This window comes from Myotis yumanensis, unplaced genomic scaffold (assembly GCF_028538775.1).
Source record: "Myotis yumanensis isolate MYYU_CA2020_CCGP unplaced genomic scaffold, mMyoYum1.0.hap1 SCAF_2, whole genome shotgun sequence".
In the NCBI taxonomy this organism is placed as follows: Eukaryota; Metazoa; Chordata; class Mammalia; order Chiroptera; family Vespertilionidae; genus Myotis; species Myotis yumanensis.
In genome coordinates this window covers 12,553,714-12,577,595 of record NW_027223753.1, presented here as the reverse complement: position 1 = coordinate 12,577,595, position 23,882 = coordinate 12,553,714, and the positions used below count along the sequence as shown (strand labels likewise).

At 35.9% G+C, this 23,882-nt stretch overlaps 1 protein-coding gene across 19 annotated transcripts in view; it reads left to right on the top strand.

Annotated features, from left to right (window-relative positions):
* Window positions 1-23,882, top strand: part of EIF4G3 (eukaryotic translation initiation factor 4 gamma 3) — a 274,226-nt gene that overhangs the window by 114,531 nt on the left and 135,813 nt on the right. For 9 of the 19 annotated variants that reach the window (XM_070404280.1, XM_070404267.1, XM_070404264.1 and 6 more), the window contains 3 exons: window positions 10,294-10,389; window positions 11,833-11,946; window positions 15,420-15,452. In XM_070404280.1, coding sequence (XP_070260381.1) covers window positions 10,360-10,389; window positions 11,833-11,946; window positions 15,420-15,452 — 177 coding nt within the window. In that variant the 5' untranslated portion in view covers window positions 10,294-10,359. Of the gene's footprint in view, window positions 1-10,293; window positions 10,390-11,395; window positions 11,438-11,832; window positions 11,947-15,419; window positions 15,453-23,882 lie in introns of all 19 variants that reach the window. The other 10 variants (XM_070404282.1, XM_070404276.1, XM_070404278.1 and 7 more) reach the window with 4 other exon arrangements.

Sequence of the window (23,882 nt, the reverse complement as noted above, 5' to 3'; positions counted from 1 at the left end):
ACTCCATTACACTCGTAGTGGCCTTCTTGAAATACTTTTTTATCCGAGGAAAATACTTATAAGTTTTAGTTTCAATATCTTGCTTGAAAATTTTAAGTTTACTTTCAAAAGATTTGATGTATCCAAACATAACTTCAATACTTTTGCCAAAACTTTGTAATTTTAAGTTCAGTTCATTCATATGAACAGAGAGATCTGTAAAAAACATCAAATTGCTGACCCACTTATGATCATTGATCTGAGGAAAGTTTGCCAGATCCTTATTCTCAATAAATACTGTAATTTCTTCAAAGCACTCCACAAATCACTCAAGTACTTTACCTCGACTCAGCCATCTCACATTATTGAACATCAGTAGTCCACTGTAGGTTGCGTCAACTTCCTGTAAAAGTGCAGAAAATTCTCGCTTGTGAAGGGGTCGAGAAGCTATAAAATTCACAATTTTTGTTACAACTGACATTAAATCATTCAATTCTGAGAATCCCGATTTGGCACACAACGCCTCCTGATGGATAATGCAATGAAAAGGTACAAGTGGATGTCTAATAGCTTTCATAAACAATTTCAGGAATCCCACATTTTTTCCCACCATATTTGGTGCCCCATCTGTCATGACTGACACAGTTTAGAGATGTCAATGTTTAGGTCACTGAATGTTTTTATAACAACCTTACATATTTCGTTTCCTGATGTACTTATCGGCACTGATTCTAACTTTATCAACTCTTCTCTCATAGTGAGACCATCAGAATATCTAGCAGTAATGGCCAACCGAGCATTTGATGTGACATCAGTAGTTTCATCAAGAGAAATCGAAAAATATTTACAACTATTTAAGTCTTTTTTTAATTGATGTTGTACGTTTTTGTTAAGATCTGTTATTCTGTCTTTGATAGTATTTCTACTGAGTGGTTACTCAGAAATTCTTTTAGTAATATCATCTTTATTTTTCATATCGTGAAATAGAGCTGGTACACATCTTAGAAATGTTTCCTTAATAAATTCTCTGTCACTGAGGGCTTTTCCATGCTGAGCTATGGAGTGAGCAATACAGTAACTTGCTGATGTTAAATTTGTAGAGCATCTTACAAATTTAATGATGGAATTTGATTGACTTTTATAGAGGTGTAGCTGCCTAGAAATGTATTCCTTCCTTTTATCGATACTTTTTTTCAAGAGCTGACAATGATTAGTTTCAAAATGTCTCTTTACATTCCACGTTCTGCTTACTACCGTTTCATTACACAGTATGCACAATGATCTGTTGTTTCTGTCGACAATCCCGTACATCTCGGTCCATATGTCTTGAAAGGGTCGGCTACTGCTACTTCCACTTCCTTTATCATTCAATCTTGCTTTTTTATTTTTTTGATTCTCCATCACAAGGCTGCAAAAATAAATAAATATAAATCATGGCGTTTTTTATAAAAGGTTGATAGGTTTCTTAACCTATTAACTTTTTGCAGTGTTGTTGCGCTGACTCCTGGTGCAAAACAATTCAAATATAGTATGTATAACCAACAAATATATGGTGCTGTAATCAATTATCTGACACGCAGAATGTCTCGTCGAGCACTGTTGCACTGTATATCTTTTTCTTCTAACCCTCCCACTCCTGTCTCCTAGCGAACATGACAATCAAGTGCGTCTGTTTGCTGAATGCACCCGAACCCACGGGAAGCTTACCCGAGGCACATGTTGACAATAACGAGGCCGTTTCCAGAATTGGGCATTTTGTCACTCGAGTAAAAATAAAATGTCATGAGTAAAGATTAATCTTTTTATAGTGCAATTCTTAACCTTTTTATATTAATGTCAGTATTGGAACAATGTATCTTGGATGTTTTCACTATGTATCTTTGCTACGCAACACTGATGTACATGTTTACATTCGGTTTTAGAATTGCATTATTGATCATGAGTAACGTGAGTAATAATATTACTCGAGTGATGCCCAACTCTGGCTGTTGCGAGAGACAAATATTTGAATTATGCAATTTTTTGTCTCTGTCAATGTGTGTCACCCAAAATGAGTTTGCGTGTCACCTCTGACATGTGTGTCACAGGTTCGCCATCACTGTCCTAGGTCTAAAGTGAATCTTTTGTAGAGAGCATATCATTGGATCTTTTTTAAAAAATGTATGTTTTTATTGATTTTTAGAGAGAGAGGAAGGGAGAGGGATAGATAGGAACATCGAAGAGAGAGAAACATCATCAATCAGCTGCCTCCTGCAAGCCCCCCACTGAGGCTAGAGCCCACAGCCCTAACCATGTGCCCTGATCTCTTGGTTCATGGGTTGATGCTCAACCACAGCCATACCGGCCATGCATGGATCCTATTTTTTAAAATTCCATCATGCCAACCTATCTTTTGACTGAAGAGTTTAATCCATTTATATTGAAGGTAATTAGTGATCGGGAAGGACTCAATATTGTCATTTTGTTATTTATTTTTTGTATAAATAGCACTCCTTTAAAAAAAAATGTCTTCTCTCTTACTGCCTTCCTTTGTATTTAGTTGAGTTTTTGTAGTGACATGTTTTGATTCCTTTCTCATTTCCTTTTGGAAATATTCTAGAGATTTTTTTTGGTGGTTACTATGGGATTATGTATAACGTCCTGAAGTTATAACACTCCATTTTAAACTGATAACAAGTTCACTTCAATTGCTTACAAATATTCCACTTCTTTTTAGCTTTGCCTCTACCCACTTTGTTATTGGTGTCACATTTTATCTTTATATACTGTGTATCCACCAACATAGATTTAAGTTATTTTTATGTTTTGTCTGTTAAATTGTAATAAAATAATAAAAGTGAGTTATAACCCCAAATTAAAGTAATACAGGTTTTTATATATGCTTATGTATTTACCTTTACTGGAAAACTTTATATTTTCATATGGCTTCCAGTTACTGTCTAGTGTTCTTTTATTTCCACTTTAAGGACTCCCTTTAACATTTATTGTAGAGCAAGTCTTGTGGTCAGGAACTCCCTGAGATTTTATTTATCTGGAAATTTCTCCCTCATTTTTGAAGAATATTTTGTGAAATATAAAATTCTCATTTTGACAGTTGTTGTTTTTTCTTTGAAAAGTTTGTAATGTTTCTCACTTGGAGTTCATTGAGCTTGTATTTGGATGTCCTTGGATAATTCTAGTCATTATTTTTTCAAATAAGCTCTCTGTCCCATTTTCTCTCTCTTCTTCCCTAATGCATTATTCCTTATGTTTCTTAGGCTCTATTCACTTCTTTTCCCTTAATTTTTTTCCCCTTTTGCTTCTCAGACTTGATAATTAAGAAGTTCTCTCTCCAAGGTCACCGATTATTTCTTTTGCCCATTAAAGTCTGCTATTAAACACCTCTAGTGAAATTTTAAAATTTAGTGATTGTGTTTTTCTTTCTTTTATTTATTTATTTTTGTTTACAATTTCTGTATCTTTGAGGTTGATTTCTAGAGATTTATTTTGTTCCTTTAAATGGGCCTTCAACTGGTCTCTTTGTATGCCTTGTAATCTTCTGTTGATAATTTAACATTTGAAAAAATAGGCACACCTTCCAGTATTTGGGGACTTGGCCAATTGTCCCTTACGATGGAGGCTCAGCTATGCAGAGGCCCACCCGTTGGAGCAGGACTGACTTCAGCAGGGCTGTGGTGCCCGCTGAGTCCACCCCTTGCGTATGTCACTTGTGGAGGTGGTTGGACGGTACTTCATTGTGGTCTGAAGCTGTCCACTGGGTGCGCTGGCTCTAGGGCCTCCCAGGAGGCACAGGCCAAGGTCAGCCACCACTGTGTTCTGCCTGGGACCACCTGGCATGAGCTACAAAGTCATCTACAGATGGCTGCTCCTTGTGCTGGATTTGGAGTTGCCCAAGAGAGGCCAGGCTGCAAACCAAGGCCAGCTGCTAAGAGCCGGGCATGTGGCCACTTAGAGGTACCAGGCATGCTGAGGCCAGATATTGCTTGTTTGAGAGATTTTAGGAAAGTCTGAAACGTGAACCAAGCTGGGCCATTTGTTATGGGCAAGCCACTGGAAATAGCTTTGGTGGAACTAGGTCTCAAGGAATTACCAGGGCAGGTGAACAGTGATAGCCAGGTTGATGGAGGCTCAGATATGGCACCTGCCTGCTGCTCTGTAGGGGAAGGGTTCAGAAAAAGAACAGTGGTTCTGCCCTCCTGATATTTATTTGACACACATGGGTGTGGAACCACCCTTGTCTCTATCCTTCCAGTCTTGATGTGACTTCTTTTTATCCTTAGTTTTAGGACTCTGTTCAACTAGATTTCAGGCAGTTATTTTTAGTTTTATTTATTTTAAATATATTTTTATTCATTTCAGAGAAGAAGGAAGAGGGAGAGAGATAGAAACATCAATGATCAGAATCATTGATTGGCTGCCTCCTGCATGACCGCCCTGGGGATCGAGCCCACAACCCGGGCATGTGCCCTTGACCGGAATCGAACCTGGAACCCTTTAGTCTGCAGGTCGACTCTCTATCCACTGAGCCAAACCGGGTAGGGCAGTTTATTTTTATTTTTGATGTGGTTGTGGGAGGATACAGGTACCCAACTGCATTTACCTATGCCTCCATCTTGCCTGGAAGCCTCACATTGTGAACTTCTTGAAGGTTAAAAAACCAGCAACCATATATCTTCAGCTTCATTTGTGCATCTAGAATACAGCACATGGCGTCTTCTTTGTGTTAAAGTTCAACAAATATTGTTGATTTAATTTTCATTGTGATTTATGAGATGACATTTCATTTGTTTCAAAAATATTTAGAGCTTTGTAAAATACAGACCTCCTGCTATATTTTCTTGTTTGCTTTGCCTTTTTATATCATTTGAAAGGAAAGCTGAAAGACGTTATTTTCACTATATTTTTATTACAAAGTAATCAGTTTTTAGGTCCATGAAAAGGGAAAAAATACACAATTCAGAAGTATACGAAATAAGACCTACAAGTTGTGTTCTATACTCTCCCCTTCCAGTTCCCATTTCTCTGAAGTAGCCGGCATTAAATTTGCCATATACCTTTCTAAGACATTTTATCTTTATGTTTATGAGTATACTGTATGCATATACCAAAAAATTTTACAACTACGATGATTTTATAATTAACTAGAGGCTGGGTGCATGAATTCATGCACGGGTGGGGGCCCCGAGGGGGAGATGGGATGCGATCGGCCTTCCGGCCTTCCGGGTGGGCAGTGGGGTGCCCTTGCCAGCCCGGGATCCAGATCCATCCAGGTGACATTCACGCTGGTTGTCGGGAGCCACCTGGCGGCTGCTTCTATATTTATTCCTTGTGGAGTGTCTAGGGAAGGGAAGCAGCCGTGGTGCCCGAGGCCAACTTCCAGGAGGCCAGCAGCACTGTCAGGATTCTGCGGGTGGCGCTGGTCTGTTGGTGCCTGGCCCATTCTCCAGAGATTGGACCTGCAGGACTACTGAGGGAGTGAGTGGCTGCCCCCAGGCTGGTGGGCCGCTGGGATGGGTCTGTCAGCTGAGCAGCACTCCCACTGTGAGAGTGCACTGACCACCAGGGGGCAGCTGCTGTGTTGAGCGGCTGCCGCCTGGTGGTCAGTGCATGTCATAGTGATAGGTGTTCCATCGTTCCCTCGCTTAGACTTTTATATATATAGATAGTTCTGTGATTTGCTATGTCATTCAATGTTACAGATATCTTTCCGTGATAGTGACTGACCTCATTCTACAACAGCAGTTCTCAACCTGTGGGTCGCGACCCCTTTGGGGTTTGAACAACCCTTTCACAGGGGTTGCCTAAGACCATCGGAAAACATATATAATTAAATATTGTTTTTGTGATTAATCACTATGCTTTAATTATGTTCAATTTGTAGCAATGAAATTGGGGGTCACCACAACATGAAGAACTGTATTAAAGGGTCGCGACATTAGGAAGGTTGAGAACCACTGTTCTACAAGATATAGTGTCTGTAGACTGACGTCATTCTTTTAAAGATTATACCATATTCTCACATTGATTAAATATAGCATACTTTCACCTCTCCCTTATAAATGGAAATTTAGAATGTTTCCTGTTTTGTTCCCCCCTACCCACCCCATTATGAGTATATCTTTAGGGTAAATTCCTTGAAATGGAATTGTGGAGTCAAAGGGATAAGCTTATTTAAAATGTGGTAAGTATTACCTAATACCTCTTTGAAAGATTGTGGCAATTTATTTCAGTTAGATTTGTGTTTGTATGTTATACATGCCTAGTATTGAACTTAGTCTTTATGATAGTATTTATTTAAGGTGAAGGAAGATTCTTAAAACAGGAGAAATAACCTTCACCTCTGAGTTGTATGTGAAATACTTAGAATAGTGCTGAAACACAGTAAGAGCTATATAAATGTTTCTGTTATAATTATTTTTGTTGGTTTAAGTTCATTGTATTATATTATGAAAATTGAAAATCCTTGTAAATTTTTTTCACATGCCCATGATTTGAAAACCCTCACATCTGTACACAAGGTACTACATTGTTCTTGTCATGAAATTCACCCTTGGATTTCTGTCTTTAATTGTTCAAATCACTCTTTTTTAATTAGTTGTTATGAATGTAAAGGTTATGTATGTAACACAAGGTCTGTTTTGACTGGCTCGTCTTCACTGGCATTTTGTTAACAGTCTGTCAGTAAACATCACTTGCTCATTGTTTTTGTTATTATTGTGTTTTTATCTACCCAGTTAATAAAAAGCGATCAGTGAGTTGAGAGTGTTCATTGAAACATAAAAGTAATAATGAAAATGAGAATGCAAGTCTTTATTACTCTTTTAAAGTTGGACAATGAACAGGATTGCAGTGTTAATATAAAATATTCATACATATGTCCTTGGAGAAGTAAATGTGGTAACTTAGAAGGTATCCAAAAAGGGGAAGTGCAAACAAAATGTTTAACAAGTACTAAAATGATACTCCCTTGATCTATCCATAGTTCTCTATGCATTTGATGTGATGAAACATGTTTATAGGATGTTCCCATTCAAGTTTTTACAATATTTTTCAACAAAACATACTACTATATTAAGCAAGTTATTACAGAATAACTTAATTCACTAAATTTGGTTAATCATGTCATTAATTGCAGAGTAGAGATGAAAAGCATAGAAGCCTCTTTCACCGGTGCACTGCTTGCACCAACAGTACAAATCACATCATTCCTAAGAAGTTCCTAAAATCAGCCACAATGGAAAAATGCTCCGAGAGAAAGCTGAGTGAACTATTGGCAAAATTCTTTATCAGTGCCCCTTTTAAATCTTACATTGCTAATGACACAATCACATCTATATATATAAAGGCTAAGTGACCAACCGTCTGTCTGTCTGACTGCCCGACCAACCTACCGGCCGGTACATATGACATGCACTGGCAATTTAAAAATAAATGTTGACTCATGCATGCGCAATACATATAAAGCTCCCGCTGGTGCCAATTGCACAGGTGTGTTTTGATCTGTCATTGTCGATCGTGAATTTGGTTGTTTTTGTTGTTTTTATATCATGTGTTGTTATTGTCTATTTATTAATCAATTTATATATTATTTTCATATACATTTTACTAATTTTATTTCATTTCTGACACTTCTATTATAGAGAAAGGGTGAATAGCAATATTAAAATATTTCTTCTAATTAATTTCCTTTCAATGTGCACAAATCCCTGTACTGGGCCACTAGAGTATTATAAAAAAAGGAATCACTTCCATATGTGGGTGTCATCAGATATTATGCTTTGCATTTTAATGAAACTGCTTGTATGCAGAGTGTGAATCATCTGTTGGCATACATACAATTTAAATTGGAAGAAGTACTTGATTATTTTTTGTCAGTTTAAAATAATTTCAAGTGATGGAAATAGATTCTTTGTTTTTTAATAATCATTTTGAGAGCAGTATTGTAGTCTACCAGCTTTATGTGTGACCAGGAATAGTGTTATTACTAAATGAAAGAACTTATGCCTGAATCCTAATTCACATACTGCTTTTTCAATTAGTTGTAAGGGTGTTGCCTTATGTTAGTGGAAATTTTGAGTAAGGTCAAATATGATTATTTCAGCATCTTTTATGAGAGGGCGAAGTCTCCCCTAACTTTTTGAAGTATAGAAAGAGGTAACATTTCCCCATGTTTTTATAACTGTTACCTCTCAATGCTGGTTCAATATCTTGACAGGCAGAAATTTATGCTTCAATGTAGCACCAACTAAATGTTGAAAATAAAATATCAAGATTTCCTAAGACCAAAGAGCGTCACCACTGAGAATATGACTTTTTAAAATATTTGATGACTTTCTTTAATAAAGAATGAAATTAATGCTGTATTTTGCAACTATATCCAAATTTTGTAATAGAGTTGGATGAAATACCTTTCCAGTTTGAATGCATTCAGAGATGATAAGTCTATTCACCACTCTTTTTCAAGTTGAAGTAGTCAAACTTCCTATTTTCCAGAGTTTGAATGTGCTACATCAGCGGTTCTCAACCTGTGGGTCGCGACCCCTTTGGGGGTCGAACGACCCTTTCACAGGGATCGCCTAAGACCATTGGAAAACTCATATATAATTACATTACGATTCATAACAGTAGCAAAATTACAGTTATGAAGTGGCAACGAAAATAATTTTATGGTTGGGGGTCACCACAACATGAACTGTATTAAAGGGTCGAGGCATTAGGAAAGTTGAGAACCACTGTGCTACATGAACTTAGTGTAATCTTTGATAAGAAACCTTGGAATAATTTTTGGATCATAGTTGATCCAGTTATTATCTCTTTGATAGATTCTGATACTTGCTGCCATGATTTTCATTTTATGACCACATTTGGTAGAACTAGAATGAAAAAGGAAACTTAAATGTCAGTTATAGAAATGCTTATAAGGTTTCTGTGTTGAAAGATTGCAAAATATTGTGTCCAATATGAAACTTTTTTTGTTGTTGCTCCTTACCTGAGGGTATTTTTTCCATTGAGTTTTAGAAAGTGAAAGGGAGAGAGACAAAGACAGACCTTAATGTGAGAGAGACACATCGATTGTTACCTCCTGCACAAACCCCAACTGGGCCGGGGATCAAACCTGCAACCCAAGTACTCCAGCCAGCACTCTAACCACTGTTCACACAGTCAGAGCAGAACTATTATTTTTTTTATTAATCTTGTTTTCATTTGGAAGTTATGAGGAATCTTTTCAAACATTTGCTGTAAGTTGGTAATCCCAGCTGAACTCTCATTGCATTGTTAACAAAAACCAAAAGTTAGTTGCTGATGGTGGGTTTTTTTTTTTTAGGTATTTCAATGAAGTAGTAATTTATTAAAGATCTTCCATATTTAAAGCTGTGGGTAAATTTTTTTAAAGCAAAGTTAGAATACTTCTAGACATTATTTACTTAGTTACCTTGGGTAAGATACTTAAAATTTCTGATTCTGGATTTCCTCATTTGTAAAACTGGAACTGTCTTAACTAAAGGTGGTTTTGCAGTAATTGACTTTATTTAGTCTTAGCAATGCCTCGTAAGGTAGGTGTTCCTTCTTACATTCACGGGAAAGACAAAGTCAAGGTAACAACAGTAGTAAAGGGCAGTTTTTATGATTTGAATCCACGTCCTGTGATTCTGTAACCATTGCTACTGCTAGCATTTCATTTTAAACATGTTATAAGTATTTTTTTTCCCCTGAAATCACTGGTGCATAGTATTTTAGTCTGTAGCATTAACATGGATTCATAATGAAAAACTTATGTTCTTATTTTCAGAAAACTTGTGGTTACTATGTATTATATTACCACTTATTTCAGGCTTTTGTCTAAAGTTCTTAATGATGGTAGTTTTTATGGGGTTATGTAAAAGGGTTATGGTGGAAGAGAATAGCAATACTATAGAGGTCAACTGAGTGAACTGCTAATTTGACTCTAGGATGTCTTCCTCAATGGCTACTTTTGCTTATAGGTACTTTGGAAAGCTCACCACAGAAGTAACAAGTTCCCTCAATCATGTTTTATTTTGTTTGTGGCTGGGCTGTCCATTTCAGAAAGAGATACATTGAGAGTGAGTGCTATTTATACTCATGGTATCAAATAATTGCACCTACATATCAGGAGGTTTAAGGTAATCCCTAAAAAAATGCTGCATTGGTTCTGGATTTCTGGACATTATGATAAAGATAAGTTTAAAAAGTAAATTTGTAAACCACATTAATAAATATTCCTATAAATATTTTTAACACTGAATTTGCCATATTTATTCAAAATATGATACTATTCTTGCCATTTTTTGACAGACCTCTTATCCCTCTGGACAGAATGCAGGTCCAACCACGTTGGTATACCCTCAAGCCCCTCAGACAATGAATTCGCAACCTCAAACCCGTTCTCCGGTAAGTGAGCAGAAGCTTGACGTAGAAAATATTCTCCACCTAAGTTTGTGTTTACAGTAGCTTGGGTTCCTTTGGCTAATATTTTTACTTACTTTGGGAAATTTTTCCCAAAGAAAATTTATTGTTGTTGTTATTTTTATTATATTGGTTAGCATTATATTTTTCAGATTCTTTGCTATGTGAATAATGTAAATTTATTAAGAAAAAGAAGGAATGGAACTTTTTATCTTCTACTTTTCAGTGGCGTGATTTTTTAAAAAATTCTAGTTGCATTCAAGTTTATTTCTGTTTTTAATTTGTTAGCTGCACTATTCAAAATTCAGGAGAAGAGTAAAGCATCATATTTTAAAAGTAAAGTAAATTTCATTAATTAGACTCAAATTCCAGTTGTTTCTGAAGGATTTCTGAATTGGTGTTACTAGATCAGTTCAAACCATTTGACAGTGTGGACATATGCATGACATCACCAATGGTGTATTCATTTTTTTAAAATGGTAAATAAATTGTACAAATGTAAATGCTGTCATCCTCCTTGCTCATCCTTTACATGGATTGCAATAAGTTTTGCAAAGATTGTGGATTTACTCAGGGTTCATCCTTTGCTTCCCAAGAGAATACAGTAGTTTCAGCTGTCCATTCCTTAGAACGTCGTTTCCTGCCCTGCATGATTAGCTTTTGCTAGAAAGTGCTTTTGTAACATCTCACTTTGTATCTCACATCCCTACTTATACCTCTGCTCTTTGTTTTTCTCCCGATATAGGGATCCTCTTTTGTTCCCCACCCCTGCTTTTTTGCTTGTAGTACAGGAATATTTCATTGCATTAGCTTCTATTCATTTAGTTTATGCATGCATTTAATGCTGAAATGTATGAAAGAATTGCTGAAATGTATGAAAGAATTGCTCAAAGAACTAGGGGAGCATAGACTGACCAAAATGTAATCTCTTTCTTACCCTCTTCCTATCTTCCTTTTCCCTATTGCCCTCTTCTCCAATACCCATTCTTAGATCCTGGTTCTCCCCAGGGGGTGGAGGAACCATTCTAAAGAGGTGGGACTTTGGTCCTAGTTGCCTGTTTGCTTGTCTTCTTTTTATTTATTCATTTGTTTATTTATTTATTTATTTATTTATTTATTTATTTATTTATTTGCTGAAATGGTCAACAAGATGTCTGATGCAAGTTTTGTTCTGAAAGTGCTTTGGTGATGTGGACACTTGACTGTTTGGAGTGGGCCTGAGATCTCACCAAATTAATTTAGATAGACCTGGGTTCTAATCATTAAACATGGAACGTATGGTAAGCTCTTATTGCAAAGAATTCCATGGCCCTCTTTACTTCTACCCCCCTTTTGTGATATTGGGGGAAAAAGATTTAAATTTACATGGTTAGAACTGGCGCAAAACCTGACTGAAGAGCTGCATCTCTAAACCAGTTTTTTTGACAGCCCAGCAGAACAGTGCCAATACATTGCACAGACAACTGGAAGAGGAGGAAGGTTTTGGAACAGACTCCCGTTTACAGGTCCTTGGCTGGAAGAGGCTGGATAAAATACTGCATTGTAAGCAATATAACAAACTGTACTTCTTGCAGGCAGTGGTGCCTCTGGCACTCATTATTTTTGACCACATCCATTTATTGGCTGATTACAGAAAAACATTGATTGCTTCCTCTCGAAAGTCTAACCCAGCATGGCAGTTTCTGCCAGGCATAGTGGGGGAAAGAATAACAAATTGGGTGGGTCTTCTCTATTGGGAATTAGACAGGAATAATTTGAAGTTTAGATATTTCTTTATTTTAAACTTGAAGAGGGATATCCCTTTCATATAAATTTTATTTTAAAAGACAAATTTTAAGGCTGCTTTTTCCCTCTTTCCATTTTATAATCAAATATCAAGGGGGAAATTGTCTGTAGTTGTCAGCCATTTTTCTGTGGTCATAAACTCTTCAAATACTATCCTCTATGCAGTTTTTGCCATCCGCTCTGCTAGTGACCATTACCACCTACATTACTAAAACCACACCCATAACATCCCATTACATATACCCCAAAACAAGTGCAAGACTAGCAGACCCCAGACTACTCTTGCTTGTTGTTTTGGGTCCAGTTTTCTTTATTTCATTTGTGTTGGTTGCTGGGAGGGTGAAGTTTGGGATATGAAATTTGGTAGGATTGCATTTTCTTTTTACATCCCAAGTTGCCATAGTCTAGTCTCATCCATCCCACAACTGTCCCAACTGGTGAGGAGAGGTAAGCTGTTGCACTAAAGAAGGGACCCTTCCTGTGGCTTTGCAAAGCAGCTAAAGCTTACTCCATTCTATTTCTGCATTAATGGGCCATTGGCAATTGCACGGTTTAGGCTTTTCTGTTCTTCCCTGGACAGCTGCCTTTGCAATCCAACTGGCTTCAAGGCCCCCCCTCCTCCCTCCTTCAGGTTACCTTTGTGCCTGTATTTCTATTTGATACTTCTTAGTATCTTAGTTAAATTCATATTGTTGAATATCTTGTTTAAAAGTAAAACAATATGGATAAGCTACTTATCTGTTCCATTTTCTGGTTGTACTGGAACTCTTTAAACAGTAGTTCACTTTTAAATAGCCTCCAAAATAGTGAGGCTATTGAATGCTCAATTGGGAGAGGCGGGCAGTTTGGCTTTTGCAGTAACCCGTTACTTTGGTTATTCTGACATTTTTGTGCCAAAGTTACATCAGTGTTATGTTGGCTCTGCCCAGTTACCAACTGTGCACAGAAGAGTGAGTGAGTGGGTGGGTGGGTGGGTGGGTGGCATTAACATTGGATTCAGGTTCACAGAAGGCTGCTTTTCTTAATATCTACAGTCCTCACCATCTTAAAGACCCCTCTTTAAAAAAAGAAAAAAAGAAACCTAAGTTTCTATTTTTAATATGAGCCAGCAGCGACTACAGTTTGTTCTGTTGCTTACAGTTACCCATAGGATTAAGACTATTATCATTTCAAATGAAAAACTCAATAGCCAATGGTGACTAGTGCAAAATAGACTAGGGTACTTTCCCACTAACTTAAGTTGTGGTTTTAAAAAAATATATGTATAATTTAATAAGGTACTCCTCTTGTTCATAGAAAGTTCTCTTTGACCAGAACATTTGAATTATATAAAGTTGCAACTTTTATTTTAGAGTCTTAGAAATGGGGGAACCTTTCTGTGGAACAGTGATAAGACAGGTACTGCTGAACTCAGGTCAATCGTTCAACATGGTCCTTCTCTCCTGTTTTCTTCAAAAGTGTCATTAAGAAACATCTCACTTCCATCCCCTACTTTCATACCACATGGGTGGTATTGCCTATTCTTGAAACTTTATGTTCATAGTAGAGGTATGATCTGTTTTCTTTTCATCATTGGAAAACAAATTATAGACCTCAGTTTCTTTGAAGAGAAAATGTTCTGCAAGAACTACAGCTGCCATTATCATCACTCGAAAAAACTATGGTTTGTAAATATAATGGATGACCTAACTCACTCTAATCATATAGGTCATAGAGAACTCATCGAGTTATGCTGAATAACTTCAGAATGTGTTAAGGCACTTGTCATTATCTGAACAACAGGTGATATTTTAGCTTCTATGGTGAATTCTTGATAGAACTATCTTCAGCTGTCTCCTACATTGTGGCATGTACTTCTAGAATTTTTTGAATATTTTTATATGAAATAATGACAGTTGGGGTAATAATTCCAAATCTCTTGCAAATACTGTTGCAGATAACTAAATTCTGGGTATGAAGGAATGTTTCTTAATCTTCAGTCCAATTCATCTGTAATGATGAGCTGAGAGAGGAAGGCTCTATAGGAAATAAAACAACTGAAGAAATATATTTTAGCTCCTTAAATGTATTAAATAAAAATTCTGTATGGTTTGCATTGAAAACTGCTTTCTAAGTATTTTCTTTTCACTATTAAAGAGGGTGGTTAACATCTTAATAGTTAATATATTATTAGTCAGTACATGACAGTATGTACCTGAATATTTTTCTGTCCTTTTTAGTAAAAATCACATTAGAAGCCCAGTTTTGCTCTGATGAAGAATTATTTTATCATAGAGATTTAGTATTTAAATTTTTATGGGTAGCGAAGCTTTTTCTTCCATTCTAAGCTAGGAAAAGTAAGAGTTGAAGCATACTTATCTGCTTTTAAGTATTCTGAGTTGGCTGACAAGTTCTGTTTTCTTTTGCATTTATTCTCAGTATCAGATAGCAGAGGGTACATATGTACAGTGTTGTGCTGTTGTGTATAAATAGTGAGAGTTTTGACTTTTTACTCCTTTTTCTTCTTGAGCTTATAATAGTACAACTTTAATTAATCATGTTGGAGAGTGATGTTCTTCACTAGCTATGCGCTTTAATATGCCTGGTATTAAACTTTACTAGTTAATTGCACTTAAACATATAATTACTTATATATTTAAATATATATTTATAAGTTATAAATATATATTTAATATAATATATAAATAAAATGTTATTCTTTAACTCCCACAAAATAAAGAATGATAGTAAAGCTTCCATTTCATGTGTGAGATATCCCATTTAACTTGAGTAAATTTGACATCAGTCCTATTACATTCTTTATTTCTTATTGGACAGTATAATTACCCCCTGGCTATTTCTTATAATGTAAAAGCATTTCTCATTCCCTCCAGCTATGTCAGTTGCATAAGCACACTTGACTTTTCATACATTTGTCTTAATATAACCACTTAGTGTTTCAATTATTTTTAATTTTAAGTTTAAAAAAAAAAATTCCTATCAGAGAAGCAGCCCTACCTGTGCCTAACAGCTTAGCTGTTTCTCTCCCAGCAAACTATTTCTAGTAGTGGTGTCAACCTGTTGAATCTTAGTACCTGTCTGTCACTGTCCTGCAGCAAAGCTTTGACTGTTTGTGTTCTTTTTTTCTTGTGGGTTTTTTCTTTTGGCATATTGTGTGACATTTTGGTTTTTGTTGTGTTTCTGACTCTTTGTGCCTTTCCTTTTGTGTTTGTTTTCCCTCTTTTTCTCAGTTTGCAGCGGGGCCTCGACCTGCCCATCATCAGGTACTGTACCCTTGCCCCTTGACTATCATCCTTAACAAATAGGTGGGGGCTTTAGTAGCTGCTGACTCTTAGAATGCTGCCATTCCATGGAACCACCCAAACTACTCTCTTCAAGAGTAGCTTTAGTCTGATGTATTTAGGTTCTTTTTGTCCTTATTTCACAATATTTTGTTAACAAACCCATTTGCTTCTGTTTATGGCAAAAAATAGTGGCTCTGAATTTAGAGAACTTTGAAAAATTTTAGATATACTAAACCCTCATAGGTTTTGTGGATTAAGTTTACATTTAACTGAATGGAACAGGCACCATTCTAAGGGTTTTCTGTTAACATTCTGATGTAACTTGTATTGATGTGTATAAAATAGCATTAATATTTCTAAAAGCACTTAACCTCAGTTACTAACCTAGGCCTAATAACAAATTAATATTAATATATCTTTATTCTTAGGATATATTGAAAATAGATACTTGAATATTTAATTCTAATATTTTTAGCCTATTGGTTCTTTTAAATGAAGTACTCGTATAAATTAAAATTTCAAAATGTATATGCCAACGCTACTTTATTTAGCAGTAATATACTACAGGGTGTGATTTGAGAGAAAAAATAAGACTTGCTTGGTGTTCTCCCCACCCCTCCCCCAACTTGCTTTTTATGGAGTGTTCTGAAACATTTTCTTCTGCTATGGTAAATAAAAGGAGCCTAGGCTTTGGAATCTGATAGATCTGGGTTCTAAGCTTCAGTTTCCTCATATGTAAAATGAAGATAAATACCTTCTACATTAGAGATAATATACTTAAATCATCTGACACAAAGTAAGCAGTTGATAACTGGTACCTATTTTTAATGTTGTTATGTAAGATAGTATAGTTTGATAAAATGAGAGCAATTTACCATTATTTAGCTGTGGTATCATAACTTAGAATTCATCTTACTTGAGTAAAGGAATATTGTTAAGGTCTTTCATTGTCTAACAGTGATTTAATATAAGTCACTGTTTCTCAAAATACAGTCTTTCCAATTTAGAGAATTTAAAGCCAAGCACATTCTAAGGTGTTAAAGATACTTTGCAGGAGAACTCAGAGATGGTTGTATGAAGTGGAGGGCCATTCTTTAGATTTGATAAAGAAATAAAACTCAGGGTATATTCTAATATCAAGAGAGAGTATTGTTGCTCTGGCTGGTGTGGCTTAGTTCGTGGGGCATTTTCCCATGCACTGAAAGGTTGCCAGTTCAATTCATAATTAAAGCACATGCCAGGGTTTCGGGCTTGATCCCAGATAAGGGCACATGCAAGAGGCAGCTGATCAGTGTTTTGCTCTCACATCAATGTTTATTTCTCCCTCCCCTTTCCTTCTAAAAATCAATAAAAAAATCTTAAAAAAAAAAAAAGAAAGATCGTATTATTATAATGCTTTAAGAGCTTGGACTTTAGCATTAGTTAGGCCTCGTTTGACTCTTTCTTATTAAGTGTGTATTGGGTAAGTTATTTACTGTTTTAGCTTCAGTTTTCTCATCTCTAAAATGGGGACAGTATTAATACCATATCAAGATTGATGTGAAAAGTAAATGAGATAATGCAAATAAGATAATTAACAGAGTATTTGGCAAATACTAAGAATCTAGGGGGCAAAATGACTACTAATTAATTAAAAAGATAATCCCTTAGGTAAAAAAATTGATTACAGTTTTTTAAAATTTAGTCAAGGGTTATAGAGGCAAGGCTTAAAATGTAGTCAGGGGTCAAGCCAGATACTCTTGACAGAGAAACCTGGGGCAGATCTGCTCAAGAAGCAGAGTAAAAAGAAACTACTGATTCGAAAAAATGATTTTTGAGCTCCTTGATACAAGGTTAGGTATTTGTATAATCTGTGTTCAATAGCAGTGGTCCTCAAATAGGGATGTTGTATTAAGCCTTTATGAATAGTCAGCTTTGGGAAAATCTGTTTTTTAAACTTTCTTCTAAGCCTAAAGGCTTGTGATACAATTTGTCTTCCCTTATTTCCAACACCTGAAGAAAACTTTAAGGAATCTTTGTGAGAAAAGGATGAGTTATTTTATAACTCAAAAAATAGTGGCAGATTCCCTTTTCATTTAGCTGTAGGATGATGCTTGTGAAATTATAGCATGTTTCAACTAATAAATAACACTGTGCATGTGTATATACTTATTATTTAGCAAGAAAAAGAATTACTTTCCAACATTAGCTCTTAAACATAGGTTCTTGAGATATAGGAGATATCCAGAGCATTGCTTTTGGATATAAACTTCAGGTACCTGGCTGCTTTTTTACTGTGGTATATTTCCTTTCTGAACAGTGAAAAGAAAATATATAACACTAGAGGCCTGATGCACGAAATTCGTGCAAGGGGCTCAGCCCTTGCAGCCCCAGCTGCCTCAGACCTTGCAGCCCCAGCTTCGTCTGGAAGGTCTTCCAAACCGGACGTTCTGCTGTTTGGTCTAATTAGCATATTAGCTCTTAATTATATAGGATTGGCTCAGGCAGCATCAATAGTTACCTTAGAGAAATAGAGGAGGGGGAGGGTCATGGGCTTGAAGTGCCCATGCTGAGCAGAGGTAGCTGAACCAATGTCATGGTATGGCATGGAGTTAATTGTTAGGGAAGGCTTGCTGTTCTTTATCCATGGGTGTAGGTAGGGGCCAGTTTGGTTTCTTTCACTATGGAATAGGTATGGGCATTTTCGGTGGGATTACCATTTATGAAAAACTGCTCTGTAATTACAGTTTATTTAGCAACCTTTGGACTCTTATATGTCAGTAGAAATTCCCCCATGGACAATTAAAAACAAAACAAAACACACCTTCACACATTTCCAAATAACCCTCTATGGAGGTGAGATACTATTTACCATTTGAGAATCACATGCTGAAGTCTATATTTAAGAGGATCTTCTCCTCAGATCTAGAGACCTAAACCCTAAGAGATTCCCAGAGGAGATGTTCATAATACAAAACAGGATGTGGGAAGTTATGTAATGAAAACAATACAGTGAAAAACAAACATGGCTCAGTGGTATGCAGAGAATACCTTTTTAAAAGGCAAACATCTATGTGCTGGTATATTTTTGGTTTACCGTGCTTAATATTTAAAGTTGAAGTCACAAATGGTTTTTTCACGTATGGTTGTTTGCTTTGGCCAGAAAGAATTAAGTCAAAGGTTAGAATTAGAATTAGCCATGAATAGTTAGAATTAGTGATAAAGATTTCTCATTTCTCCTTTATTACATTATTTATCAGTGGCTACCTTTCTGATCACATATCTTTTCACGCTGTGATCTTTTAAAAATTTTTAAACAAAATAATTGGTGCTGGGTGGTATTTCTTATGATCGCTGTTTCTAAAGTCCACTAGTAAATATATAACTTTTTATGTATGTGTCATAATAAGTCCTATCAACATTTCAAAGAAAAAATTTTAACTGTTATTAAGGTAAACTGTTTGGAGATAATTGCCATCATCCTGTTTAGTAATGCAAAACCTATTTATTTTCTTATTTGTAAAATAAAGTTAACTGAATTGAAAGGAAACAAATAAGATTTTGGATAGAAAACATTTTTAGTTTAATAGAACCAAGAAACTGTTATAGGGTGTGTTTCTTGTATTTTTATTTCAAAGATTTTTATTTGTGGGCCACTAGGGCTCCTTTTGAGTTCCTCAAGTCAGAAATACCATGCTCTTTTTAGGGTTATTTCAGCCACATCTTCATGGTACTATTAGTTTTTGGCTTTTGCAGGGATTCTTTAGATTAATATAAGTATGTTCTATTTTACTTTAATTTTTTTTATAATTTATAACTTGAAGAAAATAATAGTTTTCTTCAAAGGTAAAAGAAATCTTAAGTAATTTTATATGCAAAACACCCTTGACTTCAGAACTATGTCAACTATTTTTACTTGGATGTTTGAAAATCCTAAGGTAATTAGAAACGGAAAGAACAGAACGTACACTCAGAATTAAAAACAAGTCACTTGATATAATGTAGATTTTGGTTTGTGTTGTTGATTTCATGCCTTTGGTCATTGAAATCTGTGTAGTTGTGGTTTAAAGTTACTTATATGCCTGTCTTTATTCGACTTTAGGGCTTCACAAGAGAAATCAAGTGTTGGCTATATATACTATTCTTAGTGGTCTTTGCACTGTGAGAAAAACCAGGGAATTGGTATTTAAAAGTGTTCCTAGAGCAAAAACATTTTGCAGTATGCTGATACATGATTTTAGTTTCTATACTCTTTATAAATACTGAGTAATATGCCATATTCAAAGCAGTTGGATTTTGTGTAAACAAATGAGCAGCTTCATAAAACTTAGTCATATTTGGCCTCAAGGAATATGTTACCTGGTGACAAGCATTGAAACTATGCATGTTTTTCTGTTGTAGTTTGGTTCTTTTTGCAACAAGATTTGTTTTAAAGGAAAGAAATCGCTGGTTTATGTTGTGTGTGTGTGTGTGTGTGTGTGTTTTCCTTTTTATTATGGCCCCTAAAGGTTTCTGTATTCAAAGTTGTGCTGTTACAGTTGAAGTCCTAGTTCTTTGTAGAGAAATATTTCTATTGCTCTAGGCTAGTGGTTCTCAACCTTCTGGCCCTTTAAATACAGTTCCTCATGTTGTGACCCAACCATAAAATTATTTTCGTTGTTACTTCATAACTGTAATGTTGCTACTGTTATGAATCGTCATGTAAATATCTGATATGCAGGATGGTCTTAGGTGACCCCTGTGAAAGGATCGTTCGACCACCAAAGGGGTCGCGACCCACAGGTTGAGAACCGCTGCTCTAGGCAGTTTTCTTTCATTTGGAAAGTAAATGAAGATTAAGGCTTGCCTCTGGGGCCAACCTCACACATCAGAGTTTAATGGATATTATTAGGAAATCAGATTAAGCATCTATGTAGTCTCATGATGAGAACTTTTAGATTTTTTCAGAACTTGATATAAGCCAGCGATGGGCAGTTTTATCTGGTGTCTTAGTCATAAGAAGTGTAGGATTGCAGCAGAGACAGTAAAGAATATACAGGGAGTTGACATAACTGGGATTCAGTCTTAGCTTTACTGCAAACTAACCTTGGGCCTCAGCTTTCTTATCTGCGAAATGGATAAAATAGGCTCATAAATGATAAAATTGAGGTGTTATAATAACAGTACCTATTTCCTGTCACGGTGCCTGGCACATAATAACCCTTGGTGAGTGTCAGTTTCCTTCAAGCAGTGAGATAGCCTGCCTTTTCCCCTTTTCCCAGGCTATTTTTACGTACAAAATGAAGTGTTCTATGAGGATGTTCATTTCCTAGATTCTACATTATGATCTGACAAAACACCTTCTTCCTGACAGAATCCTTAGGGGTTTCTTTCCTCCATTTGAGGTAACCCTCTAGGGCAGCACTGTCTAACAGAACTTTCTGTGATGATAAAAATGTTCTGTATTTGCACTGTTCACTATGGTAGCTGCTAGCCACATTTGGCTGTTGTGCACTTGAAATGTGCAATGTAGCTAAAGAAGTGATTTTTAAATTAAGCATTAATTTTAAGTAACCAAATATGGCTAGTGGCTACTATGTTGCGCAACTTAGCTTTTGGGGCTTATATCCTAATTTTCAATGAAACCTAAATTATGTGATATTGACCACATGCAGGAAAATACAGAAAGAATTTACATTAATAGTCTTCCTTATAAGTCAGCAGAGTATATGATTGATACTTAGTGATATCCCATTATGTGGACACTTTACTGCCTCTCCCTTTGTAACTTGTCAGAAAAATCATAGCACTATTATTTTTCTCAGTAATACTTTAGACTTTTTAAAAAATATATATTTTATTGACTTTTTACAGAGAGGAAGGGAGAGAGATAGAAGAGTTAGAAACATCGATGAGAGAGAAACATCGATCAGCTGCCTCCTGCGCACCCCTCACTGGGGACGTGCCCGCAACTAAGGTACATGCCCTTGACCAGAATCGAACCTGGGACCTTTTAGTCCGCAGGCCAACGCTCTATCCACTGAGCCAAACCGGTCAGGGCTACTTTAGACTTTTTAACACTATTAACCTAAACTGCTCTTAATTGTAATTTTACTGTTATCCGTCAAGTAGGCTGCAAAAATATAGAGATTTCAGAAGCATATTTTTGATTTTTTTTAATGCTTTGCAAATTAATATGTACTCAGTTTTTACTACATGGGAAGAACTATTGTGATTGAATAGGATTTTTCTAGTTGATGAAAATGAATAGGTGGTTTTTAAAGAATTTATGATTATTATATAGTTTTTGAGAGATATTTTTTCTTTTGATAGTTTTAGAGACCCAAGTCATGAGAAATGATATAATTACCAGCATCTTCCAAAAGTATTTATTACCAATGTTATTGACCAAAAGTATTTATTACCAATGTTATTAACTTTGGTTAATAGTATAATTCCTAAATCATCAGAACAATTTTTCAAGAGTAATGCTTTTTGGCTTCTAGAGTTTCTAGAAGGGTGTTTCTATGAAAGTCAGCAATCATGAGTACCTTAAATTCACCCTCTGTTTTGGATTTGCCCAAAGTATCACTTCAAATGAGGGCTGTCACCTTCTGCCATTCTCCCAGTGTGCTAGTGGATTATTGAAAGATAAAATAATTAAAACAAATTAAAATCAAATTTGGAGATGATACTTATGTTTTTTACATGGTTCTTCTCTACCTAGCCCTTTTCAGCATCTTTATCACAGTGCTTTGATTAATAACATGCCTGTCACATTTGCTTATGGTCATGTAATTTTGACATTGTGTGCTATATTCCGAATTTAAAAAATTGTACAATCTGAAATGATGTGTTGAAATTATAAATTTCATATTGCACTTACTAGCTACTAGGTACCATTCTAAACACTACGTACATAGTTTTAGCCTCACAACAATCTTTTAATACATTTTCAAAGAAACAGAATTTACAAGACTCCTTATGAGCTTCAAAACACAACTGTAAGAGTATACACAAGTGAAAAACATGACATTGCCAGGTTATGTGTGAAAATTTATGGATTTTAAGTTATCGTAATTCAGAACCAATCGGTAGTAAAATGTGGTTGATGAAAGAGCTTCTCTGATTCTTAGTTTTATTAATGGAAACATAGTTGACCAGAATAAGAGAGATATATTGCTCTTTCATTCAGCAACAGATATTTATTAAATGAAGGTTAGGTACATTCCTTGCAGACCCCACCTGGATATTTGTGTTTAGTTCTCTATTTAGTAACACTTTGAGCAAGGAAGCAGATTGAGAGAAAATAGTAAGCTGCCAAGGAATTCAAAATCTTGGTTGGAGAGACAAAGGGTAGAGAGTGGTGATTGGCCTGGAACAAAAAATGGACAGTGGTGTGAAAGTTGGCAGTCCTCAGATAACTTAGAGGTTTGTCACTTATGGAGAAGAAGGATTAGACATCAATATGATTTTAGGTATAGTCATCGATCTAGAAGGTAGATGATAGAAAACTTTGGAGCTGATAGAAAGAAAGACGGTTGAAGTGTCAGGCTCCATTTAACAATGAAATGGAGCTGTTGTTTCGTAACCCCAAGGGCATGTCATATAAGAGATTCAAAGTTTAGGTACATGGTTAGACTAAATGGTCTGTACTGTCCTTCCATCCAGAAGAGTTTGATTCTTTTAATGACTCTTCATCACTCAGTGGCGAGGAAAAGGGATTCAGAAGCATTGCAGACATGTTGGGAAAGCCCATTCATATTCATTCACACATTCTTTTCAATAACCTGTGGTTTGCTGCTGTGCCCACCATGGAATCCTAATTTCCTCTACTGCTATTAAATCTAATTCTTTATTTATAATTGAATGGTTAAGAGGGAGCACAAAAAAGAAGAATCCATTTCTTTTTAGTTCTTCACACTTCCAGCCATCATAGCTTTTAGTTCTAGTCCTGTAGCTATTAGAGGGGAGAGAGAGAGAGAGAGAGAGAGAAAGAGAGAGAGAGAGAGAGAGAGAGAGAGAGAGAGAGAGAGAGAGAGAGAGAGACTTATTAAAAAAGGTGGTGGTAGGGGAGAGGACAAGCTCCAGATAGCCTGTCCTGTAAAAATCTTCTGTGTTAAATATATCAAGGATATAAAAGCATATGAATAAGTTTCAATTTAAGTGTGAAAGAGAATTGGAGTCCTTTAGGTAGAAGAAATTTGTTTTCCTGAATGATATACAACTTTTGTGAAGTAACTGCTGTAGCATTTTTCTTACCAGGAATCAATTATTGTTGAGGGATGTTCCGCCCATTAGTGTAGTTGGATAAAAGTCTTGCCACATCCCATTAGCCTTTGAAAAGATTTCTTCTGACTGAGCACACTTATTTGAAAATACGAGGAGTGTTTTGTTTCATGAGAGGTAGAGTGTACAGTTAAAAGTGCAGACCTAGAGCCAAAACCGGTT